At 37.4% G+C, this 22108-nt stretch overlaps 1 protein-coding gene across 1 annotated transcript in view; it reads right to left on the bottom strand.

Annotated features, from left to right (window-relative positions):
- Positions 1–10962: 10962 nt before the first annotated feature.
- Positions 10963–22108, bottom strand: part of Keap1 (kelch like ECH associated protein 1) — a 66718-nt gene continuing 55572 nt past the window's right edge. The window contains exons 9-10 of the mRNA XM_067136633.2: positions 13556–13732; positions 10963–11448 (exon numbers count right to left, since the gene is read on the bottom strand). Coding sequence (XP_066992734.1) covers positions 11231–11448; positions 13556–13732 — 395 coding nt within the window. The 3' untranslated portion in view covers positions 10963–11230. The remainder of the gene's footprint in view (positions 11449–13555; positions 13733–22108) is intronic.

Below are 22108 nucleotides of genomic sequence, written 5' to 3'. Positions count from 1 at the left end.
TAATAATAATAATAATAATAACAATAATAATAATAACAATAATAATAATAACAACATTATCATATTAATGATTACACATATAATGTATTATCTATATATTAAAAGGCTTTACTAAAAACAGCTTTGGCAAATCAGTCCATCCGTTCTACTGGATCGATTTGCATAATTTTTATTTTATTCTGTCCGGAATTACCCGTGGGTGAATCGTGAGACACTGGTAGGTTTCTAAGTTCAGCCAACTTTGAGTAATCATAAAATCAAATCATTAAATGACCACTTCAATAATTGCAGATGAAGGCTTACACTAACCCGCAATACATTCTGTACTTAGCAGGCTGCTAAGCGACAAACACTTTCATTAATATTCTGATATGTGTGATTTTCATCCTTAGTAATGTCGTCGCATGCAGCCATGTTTGATTACTGCCTGTCAAGCCAGAGAGTATACACTTCCTCTGATCACGGAAGAATACTACTCCCTACTAGATAATCTTTGATTCTCTAACCTTTCCCCTCTTCCAAATATATTCAATACATGGCAGAGCGTTCCTACATGATAACCTAGCTACATTAGAAAGAGTGAAGGCCATGTATTTTAAAAAAGTTCTCTGCCTATTAATAACGCTCTTTCGAGACTAACCTATGAGCTCACAAGACAACTGTTCTATATAGGAGAACTGCGACTAAAAATGCCATTGCCTTCTACGACACAATACCAAGCTTTACATCAAGAACTGTAGGATAAAAAAGCGAATATATGGATGGAATTTTACCAAACAGACGGCATGATATCAGAATGGATGAATTCTGACTACGAACTGTGGCATACCATAACGCGCTTCTTGTTAAATGTTCATAAAACCATTGAAAAGGACAGGTAAAACAATATGCCTACGACAGGCATATCAAAATGAGTTATGACTTATTTATAACGAATACTGCGGAGAACTATTCATGTACCAATTAAAGCACTGGAAAGAGGTGATGGAATAACGTGGAGAGAGGAAGACATTAGGGAAGAGATGAGAAGGTATTTTTCTTCCTTGTATAATAGAACAGATCCAGCAGAAATCAGTTAAGAAGATTTGGAATTGGATACTGGGAACAAGGATGGAAAAAGTAAATCCCCATTGACTTGGATTGAGATTGAAAATGCTCTGAACAGTATGAGCAAAGGCAGATCACCTGACCTTGATGAGGTGAGCTCAGCCATGAATAAAGCTGCTAGAACTCATGGACTTCAGTGACTATTTAGAGTGATGAATGCTGTGTGGAATGAAGAAAAAATCCCAGCTGACTGGACTAAGGGTTGTACAGTCTCCCTCTTCAAGAAAGGAAATAGATGGATATGTGGCAATTATAGAGGAATCACACTCCTGTCTCATGGACTTAAGTTGATGGAGAAAGTGATAAAAAGAAAGATAGAAAGTGATTACGAAAGGTCATTGAAACACAGCTTGAGAAAGAACAATACGGGTTTCGAAGTAACAGATCAACAACAGATCTCATTTTTGCTGTTAGGATGATAATGGAAAAACATTGGGAAAAAAGGACAAGATGTCATCTTTGTCTTTCTGGACCTGGAAAAAGCCAATGACAGCATACTAAGGTATAAACTTTGGGATTTCTTGAGAAGAAGAAACGTTCCAGAATCTCTCATCAGTAAAGTAAAAATGCTGTACAAACACTGCCAGAGCTGTGTAAGGATAGGAAATGGCTATTCCAACTTGTTTGTAATAAATAAAGGAGTGCAACAAGGCAGCAACCTTGTTAATGCAATTTGAACATGATGTAGGAACTCGTATGTTAATGAAGAGTTCAAACCAGAAAGATTTCCTTGAATTGTTAAACTGAAGACAGATTTTGGAATACTGTACTCTTACAAGTCACTTCATCCTGCATCTGTCATGCCGACAAGTGGACCGAGCTCGATAGCTGCAGGAGAGGAGGAGACTAATGCTAAAGAAGTATTAAAATTTACATATAACAATGACATTTACAATAAGATACAAAAGTTGAAAACTAGAAAAGCGGCTGGAATTGATAAAATTTCTGGCAATATACTAAAGACATTGGGTTTGGATATAGTACCATATCTGAAGTACTAATTTGATTATTGTTTGGTTGAAGGAGCTATATCAAATGAATGGAGAGTTGCTATAGTAGCCCCTGTGTATAAAGGAAAGGGTGATAGTCATAAAGCTGAAAATCACAGCCAGTAAGTTTGACATGCGTTGCATGTAAGCTTTGGGAAGGCATTCTTTCTGATTTTATTAGACATGTTTGCAAAATGAATAACTGGTTTGATAGAAGGCAGTTCGGTTTTAGGAAAGGTTATTCCACTGAAGTTCAACTTGTAGGATTCCAGCAAGATATAGCAGATATCTTGGATTCAGGAGGTCAAATGGACTGTATCACAATTGACCTGTCTAAAGCATTTGAAAGGGTGGATCATGAGAAACTCCTGGCAAAAATGAGTGCAAATGGACTAGACAAAAGAGTGACTGAATGGGTTGCTATATTTCTAGAAAATAGATCTCGGAGAATTAGAGTAAGTGAAGCTTTATCTGACCCTGTAGTAGTTAAGAGGGGAATTCCTCACGGCAGTATTATCGGACCTTTATGTTTTCTTATACATATAAATGATATGAGTAAAGGAGTGGAATCGGAGGTAAGGCTTTTTGCGGATGATGTTATTCTCTATAGAGTGATAAATAAGTTACAAGATTGTGAGCAACTGCAACGTGACCTCGATAAAGTTGTGAGATGGACAGCAAGCAATGGTATGTTCATAAACGGGGTTAAAAGTCAGGTTGTGAGTTTCACAAATAGGAAAAGTCCTCTCAGTTTTAATTACTGTGTTGATGGGGTGAAAGTTCCTTTTGGGGATCATTGTAAGTATCTAGGTGTTAATGTAAGGAAAGATCTTCATTGGGGTAATCACATAAATGGGATTGTAAATAAAGGGTACAGATCTCTCCACATGGTTATGAGGGTGTTTAGGGGTTGTAGTAAGGATGTAAAGGAGAGGGCATATAAGTCTCTGGTAAGACCCCAACTAGAGTGTGGTTCCAGTGTATGGGATTCTCACCAGGATTACCTGATTCAAGAACTGGAAAATATCCAAAGAAAAGCAGCTTGATTTGTTCTGGGTGATTTCCGACAAAAGAGTAGCGTTACAAAAATGTTGCAAAGTTTGGGCTGGAAAGAATTGGGAGAAAGAAAACAAGCAGCTCGACTAAGTAGTATGTTCCGAGCTGTCAGCGGAGAGATGGCGTGGAATGACATTAGTAGACAAATAAGTTTGAGTGGTGTCTTTAAAAGTAGGAAAGATCACAATATGAAGATAAAGTTGGAATTCAAGAGGACAAATTGTGGCAAATATTCATTTATAGGAAGGGGAGTTAGGGTTTGGAGTAACTTACCAAGGGAGATGTTCAATAAATTTCCATTCTTCAAAATCATTTTTAAAAAAGGCTAGAAAAACAACAGATAGGGAATCTGCCACCTGGCAGACTGCCCTAAATGCAGATCAGTATTGATTGATTGACTGATTGATTGACTGTCACTTAATTGCGGCCAGTATCCAGTATTCGGGAGATAGCGGGTTCAAACCCCACTGTCGGCAGCCCTGAAGGTGGTTTTCCGTGGTTTCCCATTTTCACACCAGGCAAATGCTGGGGCTGTATCTAATTAAGGGCACGGCTGCTTCCTTCCTACTCCTAGCTCCTTCCTGTCCCATCATCGCAATAAGACCTGTCTGCGTCGGTGCGACGTAAAGCAACTTGCAAAAAGTAAAAAAATTGCTGACAAGTGGACTTGATTGTTGCAGAAGACAATTTCCACAATTGTAAAGTTATCAAAAGGAAACTCAGAAATGAAAAATTTGAGAAGTGGTGTGCTCAACTCAAGAAGAGCAATACCCAAAAGGTGATAAGTGATTTACTAAAGAATCTGGCCTTTCAACATCAGAGTAGATTGAAAGCATAAAAAATGATGGTGGACATAGCTAATGCCAAGCAGACACAATGCATTAATTTTTTACTCAACAATACGACTAGAATTAAGCAAACAAAATTCACGAGAAGTCAACCTTGAAAAACAGTAGGCCAGTGCCAGCGTCCTCATACATTAAGGAAAAAAATTAGGTAAAATCTGTCACAATTTATGGTTTATTAGGGGATGTGAGAGGAACTCTACCAATATTGATGTTTGATATCAGAAGTATGCACAGTTAATACTTCAACTACACTGCGTCTCATAGCAAACGCATTGAGAGTCACTTAAAAGAATTATATACATGTTGTGCAAATGGATCATTCATACAACACATACTGTAATCAAAATAAATGGAGGGTGAATGAACAGGAAATCCCTAACAAAATACAAAAGACATGAACGAGAGCTGTATCTTACAAGGCCTATCATTTATAATTTCTACCATACATGATTATAAGTATAAGGAGAATGCAACCAGAGCTGCTGCTGACTCACGTGTTGCCATGTAAGCTTGCTTGGGGCTGAATGATTGCACTAGTCATATGCTTACATGTGAAATGGTATTTTATTACCACAACTATATAAATTTCATTCCAGTAGAGTTTTCTAATTGTAATGTTCTCAATCTATTATAAGCAATGTACTTTTTAGAATAGTGTTGTTTCTAAAATAGAGGCCTAGATGTGAACATCGTCATGTTCCTAAAATAATATCTAGGAATATTTATAGCAATGTATACTTCAGAACAGCATGGTTTCATGACAGAATGTTTTGGCAAGTATTCTCCTACTAGAAAATGACACTTATAGTTATATTTGTAAATTTTCCAATACCTGCACTCTAACTGGATATAAGATTACTGTATATATCAACATTTCACAGTACAATGTCTGTTCCAACAGGAAGAAAAACACACACAAACTTATTTAATGGTAGAAATGCAGAAAGATAAACAAATTAACATTCAGATGTTAACCCGATAATATTCATAGCTTCCTGCACACCATTACACTGGAATAAAAATATTCCATTTTAATCAAATTTTAAAAAATGTTTAAGATATATTTTTGGAATATTTGTATTCCACTGCATGGTATAGGCTACAAGAAGCAACTATATATTATGAATTTAAGTTATACACAGTAATATTAGGTTAGCAGGATAAAGAGAAAGGTATGTTTTATGATCAGTTAATTCCCGGCTAGAATGATGGATTTTGGGCTCAGGGACTGTGACCGTGCATTTGTGTTGTCCCCAAAATTCCTGCAACTCACAAACTACACACAACACTAACACACAGTTACTGACACATGGCAGATGCAGCCCATCCTCATTATTAATTATTATTATTATTATTATTATTATTAATCACAGGTAAATTAAATCTTTCCAGGCCTTAGAAGCAGCCTATATATCTTCTTAAAACAGACATGATTTTGTAGTGGATACTTTTATCCTGAATAAGTTTGTTTAAGAACGTATAGAACCAGGCGAGTTGGCTGTGTAGTTAGGGGCGCACGGCTGTAAGCTTGCATCCGGGAGATTATGGGTTTGAACCCCACTGTCGGCAGCCCTGAAGATGGTTTTCCATGGTTTCCCATTTTCACACTAGGCAAATGCTGGGGCTGTACCTTAATTAAGGCCATGGTCGCTTCCTTCCCAGTCCTAGCCCTTTCCTATCCCATCGTCGCAATAAGACCTATCTGTGTCGGTTTGACATAAAGCAGCCAAAAAAAAAAAAAAGTATAGAGGAGTTACAATACTTAATTTATTTATCAAAGAACCTCAGCTAAAGCTCCCTATGGTGCAGTATAGAGCCAATATTATAACAGGTTTCAACATATGAAGCCATTTAAATTGCATTTAACTGACAATATCTGAATCTGTTAGTCAGGCTTAAGAGAAATAAGCAAACAAACAAAATTGTAGTTTTATACGACTGTTTATAATATGATCCTAGACATGGGATCTCCAGTTTTATCTGAAATTCAAACTGCAGGGACATAACTACTAGTTTCAAAATTCCCACATGTATAGACCAGGATTAGAACCGTGACCTACCGAGCTCGATAGCTGCAATCGCTTAAGTGCGGCCAGTATCCAGTATTCGGGAGATAGTAGGTTCGAACCCCACTGTCGGCAGCCCTGAAAATGGTTTTCCGTGGTTTCCCATTTTCACACCAGGCAAACCTTAATTAAGGCCACGGCCGCTTCCTTCCCACTCCCAACCCTTCCCTGTCCCATTGTCGCCATAAGATCTATCTGTGTCGGTGCGACGTAAAGCAACTACAAAAAAAAAAAAAAAAAAAAAAAAAGTGACTGCTTTGGTGAGAAGCTAGTGATAATGTCACTGTCACCACACCTCTTTTGAGAGAAAATAAATAAAAAGAAATAATAACAAGGCCTCAGCTACCATGTGCAGGCCTTTTGATATGACACATGTAGACTAAGTGCATGTCAATTTCAATAATCCATTTCCAGGGGACAGAGAAACAGATCTCTTGTTGGGCAATATATATGGCAAAGTTTTAGTTAATTTTGTTGGGTATACTCCAAATGTGGAGTGCCGAATGGACTTTTTCCCGCCCTGCAAAAGTTCTACTGTTTCTTCTAGGTTTGAATCCAAAGGCCAACACTACCACTAAATGACAGAGGGAACTATTAATTCAAATATGACCTATCTGTGTCCATGCAACGTAAAGCAAAGTGTAGTATATATATGTATGCACATCCTTAATGAGTATTTTGTGCCAGATAGAGTTGAAGACTTGACAGCAAAATAATAATTTTCACAGAAAAAATATCAAGAAATAATGCTAAAGCATTCATATTTCTGTAGTATAAATTATTACAGAGAGACACTTAAGTTGATCACAAGTATGATAAAAGCCAACAATATACTGAAATGGCTAAGAACATTTGGAGCAATTGTGTAATTCTATACATACACACATCCACACATACAGCATTTTATAAAAATAGTTATCACTGTATTCTCTTCATTGAAGAGAAGAAACAGGGCCTTATATAATAAAGAGCACATATTGTCTTACAGGAAGTATCGTGATCGCTTTGGCTATGTTGACTGAAATGTTTGGGGAATGTAGCATCAGCAACAGTAAATTATCAGTCAAGCTGAACAATGGATACACATTCTCAAATTGTCTGTACACAAAGAGTTATTCACATTTTGCTGCTCTTAAAATAGAGTTCACAGGAACAATTCTTTTTCAATAATATTCTCACTTTGATTCATAACTCTCACTTAACTTGAAATCCAAACAGATCTGAATATTAAACAGGATCACATCATAATGAACTGTGGGCATCACTCTTCTTGGAAACTATTTTCATTTAAAATATAAATACAGTAATTTGAACATTCATAAAAGTCTGCTAGATAATATTACAAATAATGAGAACATTCATAAAAGTTTGCTAGATAATATTACAAACTCGTGTGAGTTCAAGAGATACCGAGATGACTATGAAAGAAAATATAAAACAAAAGTGTGTAGTCCAGGCTCAACCAACTCTGTAACTTCTGACATCAGAGCACCTTTACTGCTCGGGAGAAACAAAACAAACCAAGCAACTGAGCAGCTGGAGGTAAGGCTGGAAAGAGGCAGGGAGTGAAGTAATTATCTGCCGCTTGCACTGTCATGTTAATCGCGAACAGTGCTGTATTAAATACATGGAAAAATCATGTACCGGTACCTTACAGTGTGAGAGCCATCTATGGCTAATAACTTTATCTATATGTATGTATTTATTTTTTGAAAAACTGGTACAGGGAAAATACTTCCAAATCACAAAGAACTAACGCGAGCAACAATTGAAGTGCAAGAATAATGGTTTACTGGATTACTTTTTTTAAATATTAAATATCTTCCTTTATTTATTTATTTGTTTATTTTACGGCCTCCATTGGACCACTCCACTTTAGTCAACTATACAATGGATTTTTCGATGTTCTCTCAGTCCAGTGTACTTCTTCATTTCTGGGATCTTGATTTTCTCTCCTCGTCTGAAATCACTCTTCCCATGGTTTGTCTGTTGACCTTGGACTGTAATTTGGTGTCTATGTTTTTGAGTGTCTTGATTCTGTGGGTCTTGTTTTTTAAGTCTTCATTTATATTATATTTTGTGTGATTTACAATAGACAAATTATTAATTAATTTTCTTACAGAATGTAAAGTTTATTAAAAATTGACATTTACTGCACAACAAACAAGTTATATAAAGTCAGTGGTGGCTTCAATGGCATTGCTGTCATGCTTTAACTTAAGCTTTATGAAAATTGTCAAACTTCTCCTTCAAACAATCATCACATCATCATCATCATCATTTCCCTTTATCCAGCTGTAGCCGGGTAGGAGCAAATATGGTTCCTCTCCACTTTCTTCGGTCTTTGCACCACTCCTCCTCCAACATTATGTCCCAGTCCAGGTTTCTTTCTATATTACTGCGTTGGATTGTGTCCTTCCATCTCAATTGTGGTCATTCATGTCCTCTCCTTCCTTGCATTTGCATTTCCATCATCTTTTTTGGCATATTTTCATCACTCATTCGCTTTATGTGCCCAAACCATCTTAGTTGGCTCTTCTCTATTCCATCATTCATTTTTTCCACTCCAATTTCTTCCTGGATTTTCTCATTCCTTATTTTGTCTCTTCTTCTCTTCTGTATCATACTACTCAAGAACTTCATTTCGGCTGCCTGTATTTGACTCTCATCCTTCTTTGTCATTGTCCAAGTTTCTGCTCCGTAAGTTGTTATGGGTACGTAATACATCTTGTACATAGTTTCCTTTGCTTCCATTGGCACATCTTTGTCCCATAATATGTTTCTTAGATTATGATAGAAACAGCTTCCAGCTAATTTTTTTTTTTTTTTTTTTTTGCTAGGGGTTTTACGTCGCACCGACACAGATAGGTCTTATGGCGACGCCAGCTAATTTCAGCATCCAGTAGAGCATTCTCCATTAATTCACTCCTCAGGTATATGAACGTTTCCACTACTTCCAGGGGCTTGTCTGCAAGTCTAATCTGACCTTCCCCTGACAAGCATATAAAATTTAAAAAAACCTGCCAAACACATATATTCATTTAAGTAATCTCTATGGTTTCAGCCTTACTCCAACAGAAACTCTTCAGTTCTAGGAGTTCTATGAACTGTGCCAAGTCCTTTGTACGGTGGAGCCTGCCTTGGGCCAATAGAATATCAAGGGAAGAAAGCCTTATATGACAATAAGATGGTCATTCATGGCATTTTTCGGCTGGCATAGGCTGTCAAGCCAGGTATAGGCCACCCACTGGGCTTTCAACCCTTGCAGGGTTAAAGTTGTAGGAATTGCCTGTAGATGGTCGTGTTAGTCCTACTAGTACAAAATTAACTGTAAAAAGTTTCAGAGAATCTTTCCTCATAGCCCTATTCTTTGCTTTAGTTTGCTATTACCAGTTGATCGTGTATAACGAGTTCTTTGGGATGCAGTGAATAGTGTTAGTGGATTATTATGTAAACCTTTATCAATTCTGTCATAGGAAGATGTTATTGGTTGAGTGTATCATTTTTGTTTGATATTTAGAGGGTCTAGTATCAAAATCTGCCAAATATTATACTGGTTTTAGGTAACATTTGGTTCTGGAATTTTCATCATATGCTTGTCGAGTAAATGAGATAGTTGTTTTACTTTGTTTGAAACTGTGCTAATCATGTAAATGAGTTTATCTAAGGTTTTTCTGGTGCATGTTTATGGTGTTTCACTTTATATCATCCTGGTCCTACCCTATGAAATAGCTTAGATACACCACTGTATTTAGTTCAAATAAAAAATTATGTTGTGCATTTACTCATATGTTGTCATAACACAATAAAGCAGTTTGCACTACAAAAATGTTTCTAGATATGTACAAATGCACAACATATCACTGAATAATTTTCCTCCCCTCTGCTCACCTCTTAACTACTCCATGGCTTCAGCATCGAGTGCTAAGAGTATGGGCGACGTATTGTATTATATCGCACTGGTACTAGTCAGTTGAGCCTGGTGTAGTGTAATGATAATATGGGACAAGTCCAAATAAATTTTCCCTGTTTATTTCTAAGAGAAGAGGGGCACATACCGCAGATTAAGTCAGCCAGACTGCTTTAATAGAATTCCTTACTAAATTAATGGAGTCATCCAGAATGTTGCAAAATAAGATATTTCATGCTCTGTTTCTGGACACTTATAATAATTTCTGAAAATCTTTGACAACTACCAGACAGGCATTATCTACCCAAGAGATTTACTTCCAGTTACAAACTGTAGAAGTTTTAAGTGCATAAAAACAGAGCTGTATGGTGGATGAAGAACACATCCCCAATATCATCTGACCAGTATGACACACAGAAAGAAAAGCACCCAAGGATATCTACTTGATTGTAAAACTGATAGAAATGTCACCAAATATGTGATTTGCCAGCTGACTATGATGAAGTTAATTATCAGTTCACAGCAGGATACCTCTTATTGTTGCCAGAGTATTACGCAAGATTAACTTCAAGAAATTGGGTAACTAATTAGATCATTACAGTAATTATGCCCAAACAAAATAGTAAGCTATAAGCAGTCTTGTATGTCCCTAATCTCTTCTAATAAATTTCAAAGAAGTATAGCACAGTAATAGTACGAGTCATAAACAAATCAGGTCTATCATATTATCTAATGCTTCTTCTGATGTGGACTGTGCAGATTTATTTACACTGTCAGAAAGAATGTTTCATCCATGCTATCATGATGCAGTCTACATCAAAAGAAGCATTAGATAACAATGACAATGGCTGCGCAAGCCTACGAATGTAGATGCTCCATCATATTGCCATATCATTTTCTATTACTGTGAAAGACTTCCATAAATTTATTTTAACACTGTTCATCTGCAAGGAACTACACTCACAAATTTGGAATCCTTTTAAAAACTGATCATACAGTAATTGCCTTTGAAGTGACTATATGTGTTCATATTTTATCATTCTTGAGTATATGTTTTACTATATTCAGCCATTTGAATACAAAAATGGGAGCTCTTGGTTTCTGCTTCAACAGTTAAATATGGTAAGTTTTTGTTTTCCAAGGACACTTTTCAAACACACAAGACACAACTTACACATTCCTTAAACGGAGTGTGAGGACACATCAGCTTCTCGTTTGAACTTGTTCACATGTCGTAGGAGCAGCAGAGGAAGGTCATGAATGTGGAGACACGCTCTCTCCACTAGGGCCTGGTTCAGGGGTGTCCGAAAGTGTATGGTCATGGTGTTCACAATGAATTTTGCACTGGTGATAGGATACTGCCAGAGCATGACCGGATCGTCCACTGGTCAGAGGGGTTCCCTCTTCCCACACGTCACGACCTGGGTCGTATACTTCAACTGTAGCAACAAAGGTGCGACCATCATAACCACCTGAAAAATAATTAAAGAAGAATGAATAAGTCACTCTTCAAACATACGGTATTAGGAATGTTAAATTACATTAATTTATGACAAACAAATATTTTAATGATAACAGAGACAAATTAACATGACCAAATGAGACACTAATTGTTTGTCAAGGGTTATGAACTTCATGTTGTTAGAAAACTCTCCTGTTTATAATTTTATATACTAATTGTTTGTACAGGGTATTTTGATCATATTACTGAACAATGCCACAAAGATAATCGCTATTTCTTATGTCACTTATCCCAAACTCAGCTGGTTTTATGGCTGGATGCCCTTCCTGATCCCAACCCTATGTGGAAGGATGTATTCACTATTATGTGTTTCTGTGGTGGTTGGTAGTACGATGTACTGTGTTTGTGTACAGTATATAAAATGAGGGTATAATGGGGCAGACACAAATACCCAGTCTCTGAGTCAAAGGAATTAACCAGATGAGGTTAAAATCTCTGACTCAGTTCAGAATCAAACCTGGGATCATGGCCACGGTGCTGATCATTCAGTCAAGGAGCCAGACCTAGATAATTAGCATTTATGACTTTAATTCTGCTTCTTATTACCATATTATTCTTCCTCCCTTAAATACAATTACTCTTTCTCAAAGCTTCTCACAGAGTCAATGACCTTCATGTTAAGTACTTTAAAATCCCTCCATCCATAAACAAGAGTTTGGAATAATGCCTAAAAATAGATTCTGAGATTTTATATGACCCATTTACCATGACACCAATTCGCAGTACAAACGAATCTCACACACACAAAAAGACAATTTTAACAATAGACAGGCTTTGCACCTGTATCCTATTCCCTTTAACCTACCTCTCTTGCAGTGGCACAGAGATAGAAGTTTGTTAATCCACAGACCCATCTATCAACATAAGTAATGGAGACAAACATCAGATTCAGTATCTTCAAACTGGTGCTCCTACACAACCAGTGGTGGTGGTGGTGATGATTTTAAGAGGAAGTACAACAAGGCAACCATCGTCTGTATAATACTAATCAGAGAGAAAAAATAGAAGGGATCCAACACTTCGAAAAATGAAGGTACTGGCCAAAGAAACACAAGGGCCATGAAATGCATGAAAATGAAAGACTCCCTAGCCCTCGAATGCTCTAATAGTTTTGGGCTCGGAAAAGAACAAGAGCTGACCAAGGTATGTTGGAAAGGATAGATGAAAGTGAGGAGCATGGCACAAGTAAGTGAAAGGAACGCCAAGACTCAGCTAATGGCCTGGTGGTTGCCAATTCATGCTCAAAAGTTAAGAGAGGTTACTGTGGATGTTATTCTACTGCCACACCTCTTAGATCTGACTTGTGAATTACAGGAGTTCATATTTCAGATTAACTGTATATTGAAAACTGCATGCAGTTGGTCATCTACCAAGAAGGTATATCAGATGCTTTGCACTGCATCAAGAAAACCAAACTCATTAAAGGAAATGGACCCATGTTCATTGAAACATGAAGAGTGTGTGAAACTTGAAGAGTATGATGTTCAGCGATGAGATCAGGACTGGTCTGATGTCTAACACCAGATGTATAACATTACGGAGGACCTCCAGAAAAAGAAAAATCAAATATGTCCACATTCAGGATGCCCATCTATTTGCTCACAGAAGGTTCATATTCAGGGCTGGAATAATAATTGGACTGCAGAGTCCTTTCATCCCCATTTATGGTACTCTTTGGAGAAATTCTAACTGCCCTTGTAAGGCCCTACAGATTTTATGTTGGAGACTATTTCCTGTTACTATCTTGGCATCATACACTGTCATTTCGTATGAACACTGCAGAGAGGTTTGGAATTGAATCCAGGCTTTTGGCATGCAATCTAGTGATTAGAAATTGTATACCACCACCTCCCCCACCCTGCTGGCCAACATTCCGATGGTGAAATATTTTCAACCAATGGACACGAACCGGCTAACCATGGTGTTAGACCGTACAAACTTCAACGCCTTAATGATCATGGCCACCAGGTGGGCTATAAATGATTCCAGGGAAATAAGTTATAAAATGTTCAGGTTAACCCTTGGCATAAACACACAGTATTTTACAGAATACTTACCCATGGCATATAATTTTCCATCTAGAACTGTAACACTGAGAGCACTGCGGGCTACTTTAATACTGGCTACAGGCTGCCACACGTTCTTCTCTGTGTCATATCGCTCCACAGAGCTAAGCTGTCGCTGCCCATCATAACCTCCAACCACGTAAATATATTGATTAATAGCTGCAACACCTGAAGTACAAAGATAGGCACTTTCACTTTATATCAACATGGTCTGTGACACTGACAATGTCTTTGAATAAAGAATAAACTCCTCAGCAAGTTCCACTCTCTCTCGAAAGAGAACTAACAAACTGAAACTGTAGAGCATGTGAATGTACAAATGAAAACAAAACCAGCTTCAGAGTTTCATTTCTGCAGAACTGCCAACCAAAGAGAGCAAAACAAATAGGGAAAAGTAATAAACCATGCTCAGTCTAAAGAATATTTACTTTATATGTGGATGTTGACTGTAAAACTAAGAGAAAAAGAGGCAGATGTACAGACATTTGGTGATGCTGTACGTACACATATTTTTGCCTGTCTTGTAAACACTTTGTAGTCCTGACAAACATTTGAAATAATGTATGTATGTATGTATGTATGTATGTATGTATGTATGTATGTATGTATGGAATCATATTTATGTGTTATTTTATTTTTCACATCATATATAAAGTACCTAAAAATAACAAAATAACAAATGAATATATTAGACACAAGCAAGGCAAATTAATTATGACAAAACTTCTGCTATATGATGTCACACTGGATCCTGTATTTACAAAGACGAACAGTTTATACCAACATCTTCATCTCCGTGCCATTTAGATGACATCTGTGGTGTTCGTAGAATGTTCAACATTTCGAAGCATAAGTCAAAGCAGGCTTCACAACTGTCACATAAAGCTTTTCTTTAAGTTTTAGAGGTATACTCTTATCTACAAGATGCTGAAATCATTCTCTGAATTTACCTGTCTTTGCCACTCGAGACGATCTTTTAGATTATCAATTATCAGTAAAAATAACATCTTACAAGAACTCTTGAATTAATTTTTTTTAAATAATAAAGTTACCAGTATAATAGGCAGACCATTAAAAGCTCATTAAGACCATTTCATAGATAATAATAATAATAATAATAATAATAATAATAATAATAATAATAATAATAATAATAATAATAATAATAATAATAATAATAATAATAATAATAATAATAATAATAATAATAATAATAATAATAATAATAATAATAATAATAATAATAATAATAATAATAATAATAATAATAATAATAATAATAATAATAATAATAATAATAATAATAATAATAATAATAATAATAATAATAATAATAATAATAATACAAAGGGAACACTAGGAGTAAAGCACCTGCAGCATGTAACTGACTTGACCAGGGTGGGGAGCATGACATAATGGAGTTAGTGAACTGGCAGCCGGTTTGGATACTAGTCATTGAAAGAGTAACATTTTTTTAAATGCCTCGCATTGTATGTGGAGTGGAGACAAAGCAGGATTTCATTAAGATAAGTTCCAAATTTCAAATTGTTTAGACAGAAATGAACATAAATATTTCCAAGTATTGACTGTGATTTGATAGAATCTGATCATGTTTTTTAAGATCAAAGCATGTTGTTCTTTGTTTAATAGTTTGTTTACAGGTATGTGATAGTGTAATATTTATAATGAACTTGTGTGTTCTGACAGACTAAAAAGCTTTTAAGTGACATTTAACTGAGTCGACAGTGGAAAGTATGGCTTCCTTCTTTACATATAAAATAGCTAATATTTTCAAAACAAGGTCTAAAAGCAGTCTTTAAATTGAACAACAAACATACCTTTTCTCCAAATCAAAAGTTTATGAACTCAAATGTCAAGAACCGATCTGCAGTGCCACATATATAGGAAAAACAAAACTTAATTTCTATACGAGATACAAAGAACACAAAAATGGAATTCGATACAATCGGCATTCAGCCTTTGGAGAGCACATGTATGATAACTCACACCATTTCACACAACAATGCAGATCTAGAAAGTTTACAGAATGAAAAGAAAATCTTTGAAAATTAAAGAACCAATAGAAACTGACATTGAAAGAGGAAAAAACAGCCAACCAAACCAACCTCAATGATATATATCACACACACACACACACACACACACACACACACACACACACACACACACACACACACACACACACACACACACACACACACACACACACACACACACACACACACACACACACACACACACACACACACACACACACACACACACACACACACACACACACACACACACACACACACACACACACACACACACACACACACACACACACACACACACACACCCCCCCTACCTCTCCTCTTCGAGCTACTTAATTTTCAGAACAACAATTCACACTTTTTACATTAGCGCGTAACCGTTATTCCTAGTCTGTTGTGTAAGGCCTGACATGACATTTTATCGCACACCGCTCGTCTGCCATCTCTTAGCTGACAAAATACACGATGCTATACTGCACTGCCATCTTTTGGTTCAGCGTGGAACTTTGTAAAATCCAGCACGGCCGACTGGATCCCTCGCTGCGCTCCTTATACCGGCCTTGACAATCGCTTGTGAAGCCCAGCATAAAGCTGTAATTGGAAAGTTTCACCATAATGCGCTGGAGCGCTGGCCTCCTACTCACTGACAGGAAGCTGTATACCGCAAATTGTCACATTTCCAGTTTTATTTACATTGTTTTGCTGTCATAAATGTTGGCAATGTGTTTGCAATAAGGTGCCTGTTGGCTTGATAATTTGAGCTGATGGTTATGCACTAGTGAGTTTAATTTTTTATTGTGTAGTGTGGTGATTATATTTTTTATATTGTGTTTACAACTTTAGGAATTTGTGATATTATTGTGCGCCTTTTTTGCACTTCGAGCAGAAATTTTCTGCAAATAAGAACAAATGTAATGAGTGGCTTAAAGTGTTTTCTCGCTGTAACTTCGTCCTAAGCAAGAATTTTAATTTATGTGCTAATTCTTTTTTTAATGGTGCAGTGATTTGTTTTTCTTTAACTGTGTTCGGAAATATGTATTGCTGTGTGCCTTTTTGTATTTCGAACAGGAATAAAAGAGCAAAGGGACACTATCATTTCACGAATTCTCTGTAGACCAGGACAAAACTACGGAGTGGCTCAAAGCAGTTAGCACTTTCATCTTAGTTTTCCGTTTCTATTTCGGGTATTTATCTTCTTTCTTTCTTAATATGTTTACCCCTCCATGGTTGGCTTTTCCCTCGGACTCAGCGAGGGATCCCACCTCTACCACCTCAAGGGTAGTGTCCTGGAGCGTGAGACTTCCGGTCGTAGGATACAACTGGGAAGGATGACCAGTACCTCACCCAGGCGGCTGCAACTGCTATGCTGAACAGGGGCCTTGTGTTGGGGATGGGGAGATTGGAAGGGATAGACAAGGAGGGGGGAAGGAAGCGGCTGTGGCCTTAAGTTAGGTACCATCCCCACATTTGCCTGGAGGAGAAGTGGGAAACTATGGAAAACTACTTTGAGGATGGCTGAGGTGGGAATCGATCCCCTCTTCTACTCAGTTGACCTCCCAAGGCTGGGTGGATCCCGTTCCAGCCCTCATACCACTTTTGAAATTTCGTAGCAGTGCCAGGAATCGAACCCGGGCCTCCGGGGCCTCCTGCTAATCGGGTATTTTTTACCCCTAAAATTTTTTCATTGAATAATCCTTTAGGTGGAGTTGTTTTTGCCATATGACAGCAACACAACACATTTTTATCCAAGATAATCTGAACTTTAACATTTAAACACTGACAAGTAAGAACCATTACTGTTATGACGGTAAAGCCAACGTATTAAGTGTTGTTACCTGAGCAATGAACAGTTTACAATGTATTTACTCAAAATACTTTTCTCACTGAATTTTTATTTAAAAATCTTCTTCTTCTTCTTTCTCTTGCTATTTGTTTTACGTCGCACCGACGCAGATAGGTCTTCTGGCGACGGTGGGATAGGATATGGCTAGGAGTACGAAGGAATCGGCCATGGCCTTAATTAACGTACAGCCTGATGTGAAAATGGGAAACCACGGAAAATCATCTTCAGCACTGCAGACAGTGGGGTTCGAACCCACTATCTCCCGGATGAAAGCTCACAGCTGCATGCCCCTAACCACACGGCCAACTTGCCCGGTATTTAAAACTCTAGTGAAAGATATGAATGAAATGTAATCTGAAACTATATATTTATTGAAATTAAAATTTAAACATGTTTGAGTCAAAATACTTATATTATCCAAACAACGAATATAGAAAAAAGCAGGATTTTTATGTTTTGTCCAGCTCTTTTCCTGAGAGCAGCACTTGAAGAATTTTAAAACTCTAATTGAACAATGACTCTTAATCTCAAGGTATTGTGGGAAGTTCTGCTGCTATGTATCTAAATGCCATGATAATAAAAGTGAGTACTATTATTCCTCACAGCTAAGGAACGTCAGTTGGACTACTCCATCTCTCTGCAGTTTTCATTCACGACGTTATTTTGGCACACATCAATGAAAGTAGCCTTTAGGGTTAATCATTTTAACAGTATTAGTCAATGTAACGTACTCCTTTATTCCCTAAATTAGATAAATCGGCAATCAGAGTCAATATCAGAACGTCAGCTGGACTATTCCATCTCTCCGCAGTTTCATTTCACGACAGTATTTTCGCACATATCAACGAAAGTAACCTTTAAGATTAATCATTTTAACAGTATTAACCTATGTAACATTCTCCATAACTCTAAATTACGATAAATCGGCAATCAAAGTCAATATCTTTTCCAGAAAGAAGTATGCATTTCTACCGCAAATAGATAGGCTGCCAGCGCCACGTGTCGAGCTGTGTAACTACTTCGATTACAGTGCGCGGACCCGATTGTCAAGGCCGGTAAGGAGCTAGCTAGAGCGACGCATCAAGTCGGCCGTGAATCCAGATACTATTTGACAGTCAGTCAAAAATCTATTATTTAGATGGCGGTGTAGCTGTCAGCAGGGGCTGTCTGGCCGAGGCGGTAAAGGTGTGCTCGGCTCGCCCGGAAGGACGTGGGTTCGAATCCCCGTCAGGAAGTCGTAAAATTTAAGAAACGAGATTTCCACTTCCGGAGGTGCATATGGCCCTGAGGTTCACTCAGCCTACACCAAAAATGAGTACCAGGTTAATTCCTGGGGGCAAAGGCGGCCGGGCGTAGAGCTAACCACTCTACCTCATCACGTGCCGAGGTTAACAATAGTGGAAGCCTTTACCTTCCACTCCTCCAAGGGCCTTCATGGTCTGTACGGAGGTGACTTTGCTTTATGCCGGCCCCGCGGTGTAGGAGTAGCGTGCCTGCCTCTTACCCGGAGGCCCCGGGTTCGATTCCCGGCCAGGTCAGGGATTTTTACCTGGACCTGAGGGCTGGTTCGAGGTCCACTCAGCCTATGTGATTAGAATTGAGGAGCTATCTGACGGTGAGATAGCGGCCCCGGTCTAGAAAGCCAAGAATAACGGCCGAGAGGATTCGTCGTGCTGACCACACGACACCTCGTAACCTGCAGGCCTTCGGGCTGAGCAGCGGTCGCTTGGTAGGCCAAGGCCCTTCAAGGGCTGTAGTGCCATGGGGTTTGGTTTGGTTTGGTAGCTGTCAGCTGTTCACTCACGTACGCGAAAGCTCGAGCGATAGTAAACAAACATGGTCACATGTGCTCATCTAGTCATAATTATATAGTGTACTGTTCAATATTGTATCTGTCAAGTAACACACAAAACCACAGTATTTTCGCACCTCTACTCCTTCATTGTACCCTAATAAATATATCTAATAACATTTGATGATGCCTAAAAGTGAACTTGTGATGGTCGGCTTGTGTACCATGACAGATGCTACCTATGATAACAGATGCTGACAGCTGGCACAATTATAAACCAACAGATCCTGATTTACAGGGGTTTCAGCCTACAAACTACCGCTTTTTACCAATAATCTGTTCAGTGAAATTATTAATGGAACCAATCGGTATGCGATGACGATGATGATAATAATAATAATAATAATAATAATAATAATAATAATAATAATAACAACAACTTGCTCCAGTATAGCTTGCTGTAAACATTTAGACTTAATTACATCATTTAAAAGCAAGTGCTATCTCTAAAATCATGAAAGATGAATACAGGTCATATAAGATAGAAATTCACATTTAAAATATGAGTAGTGACAACACAGAGAACTTTAATTCGAGGAGTAAGTGTTAATGAATCCCACAGAAGGCTATTCTGACACTAAACATCTGGAATGTGAGTTAGGATATTCTTATTATCTGTATAATTAGGCAGCGCTCTCACCACTCGAGATGTTTTAGTAGATTATTATTGAAAATGAAAACCACAGCCTGTTTCCAGTCATTCGACCAGGTCAGGAATGGAATGAATGAAGCCCCCATCTAGCAGCAAGGATAGGAATTGTGCTGGCTGCTGAAGCCTGTCGCACTCCTCTGGGGCAATGATTAATGAATGACAGATGAAATGATATTGGAGAGTGTTGCTGGAATGAAATATGACGGGGAAAACTGGAGTACCCAGAGAAAAACCTGTCCCACCTCTGCTTTGTCCAGCACAAATCTCACATGGAGTGACTGGGATTTGAACCACGGAACCCAGCGGTGAGAGGCCGGCGTGCCACTGCCTGAGCCACAGAGGCTTCTTAGGTTATTATTAATAACTAAAAATAATGTATTACAAGATACTCCTTAATTCAATTCTGCACTTTTATTTCATCAAAATCAAAGCATCACTTCCCTGCCTCTCTCCACTGAACAGAGTTATTATTAGAGACCGGAAAGTTTTGAATTTTGTGATAGCCGCAAATTTTAATGGGACTTTCGACTAAAAATGTCAATATGCAAAATTTGCAAATACTTGTGATTATGTAGGTAATTAATTATAAATGCATTACTTTTTAGCAAAAACCATGTTTATCGACAGAGAAATGTCCAAAACTCTATTTTCAACCATTACTATTGATTAGTATTAATTGACTTGTAGGATGCTAATTAATTTCTTATTTAACCACCGATTCAATACATTAAAATTTTTATACAATTAGGAGTTTATCATTGTTACCTTAAGAATGTGAGACATGTTTCACCTTTCATAGAAGGCATCATCAGTCACTGTACCTCCTCAAGATTAAATCAGGCACCTGATTTAAAATTAAAGTATAATTACTAAGATCTAATATTAACATTTTTACAATAGGAGCAGTCTAAGGAAAATAATACAATATTCAGTATTAATGTGTATAACAACAATATCAGCTGTTGGCTGTTGATTACGAGTTGTGTAAGGAACATATACAGTGCTTAGTAGCAGTGGTCTGATTTGAAAATTTAAATATTACATTATTTGGAATGTTAAGAAAAATATACCACCAATTTGAGAGAATGTTAAATGAGACTTTACTCAGAAATAAAGTCGTAATATTGGAAAAAACTATATTGTTGAAGTCTTAGGTTCGAGAATTATGGCTTGCAATAAGTAATTGGTGATTTAACTTGGCGTAAAAGGAAAAAGAATACATATTGGGTATTAATGTGCTAACAACACTACAATGTTACTAGTTGCGACAAAGGTACATATACAGTGCTTGGTAGCAGTGGTCTGATTTGAAAACTTATATATTACATTATTTGGAATGTTAGGAATAATATTCCAGTAACTTGAGAGAATGTTAAATGAGACCTTATTTAGAGGTAAAGTCATAAAAATGAGAGAATAATAAATGAGACCCTGTTCAGAAGTAAAGTCGTGATGATTGGAAAAAGTATCTGGTTGAAGTCTTATGTTCGAGAATTTTGGTTTGCAATAGGTAATTGGTGATTTAACTTTGGTGTAACTTGATTAGAGTGTCTTAATTAATACTGAATATTGTCTTAAAAGAAGGACAGTATTGTAAAACATATTAACAGTGAAAAGCACATTAAAAAAATGAGAAAATTATATCACTTTCGCTGGTCCATCTCAATCCCAAACAAACGCACACATCTTTCACGGAGTGATTGGACAGCTGCAAATGCTGGAAAACTTCCAAAGATCACTTGTTAAAAAGAACAGTTGAAGTGTTTACAAAAGCAAATATCCCACTGGCAAAGCTCTAAAACCAAGAGTTACGAGAATAGATTACCAAGTTTTCAAATGAAGAGCTGGCATGTGTGAAAACTCTATATGAGAAATATTTACCAGGTAACTAAAATGTACTCAACTGGACCACCCAATTGCTATTACTTTGTATCCAGGACGCATTAATACAACATTGCGGCGAGCGGACACACTGAACAGAACTGTCGTAAGTAAATGATAGCGATCTGGAAGTTTGTGACCTGAAGAAACCAAACGGTAGTGGCAGGTTAGGTTTTGATCTGGTAAAACCAAATGGAAGTGACAGGTTAGATTAGGTGCATCAGTAAAAGTGGCCCATATGCCGCCACCTTTGCAATCT

This window comes from Anabrus simplex, chromosome 1 (genome assembly GCF_040414725.1).
Source record: "Anabrus simplex isolate iqAnaSimp1 chromosome 1, ASM4041472v1, whole genome shotgun sequence".
Classification (NCBI taxonomy): domain Eukaryota; kingdom Metazoa; phylum Arthropoda; class Insecta; order Orthoptera; family Tettigoniidae; genus Anabrus; species Anabrus simplex.
The sequence above is the reverse complement of the archived record's forward strand: the minus strand, read 5'-3'. Positions and strand labels throughout refer to the sequence as shown.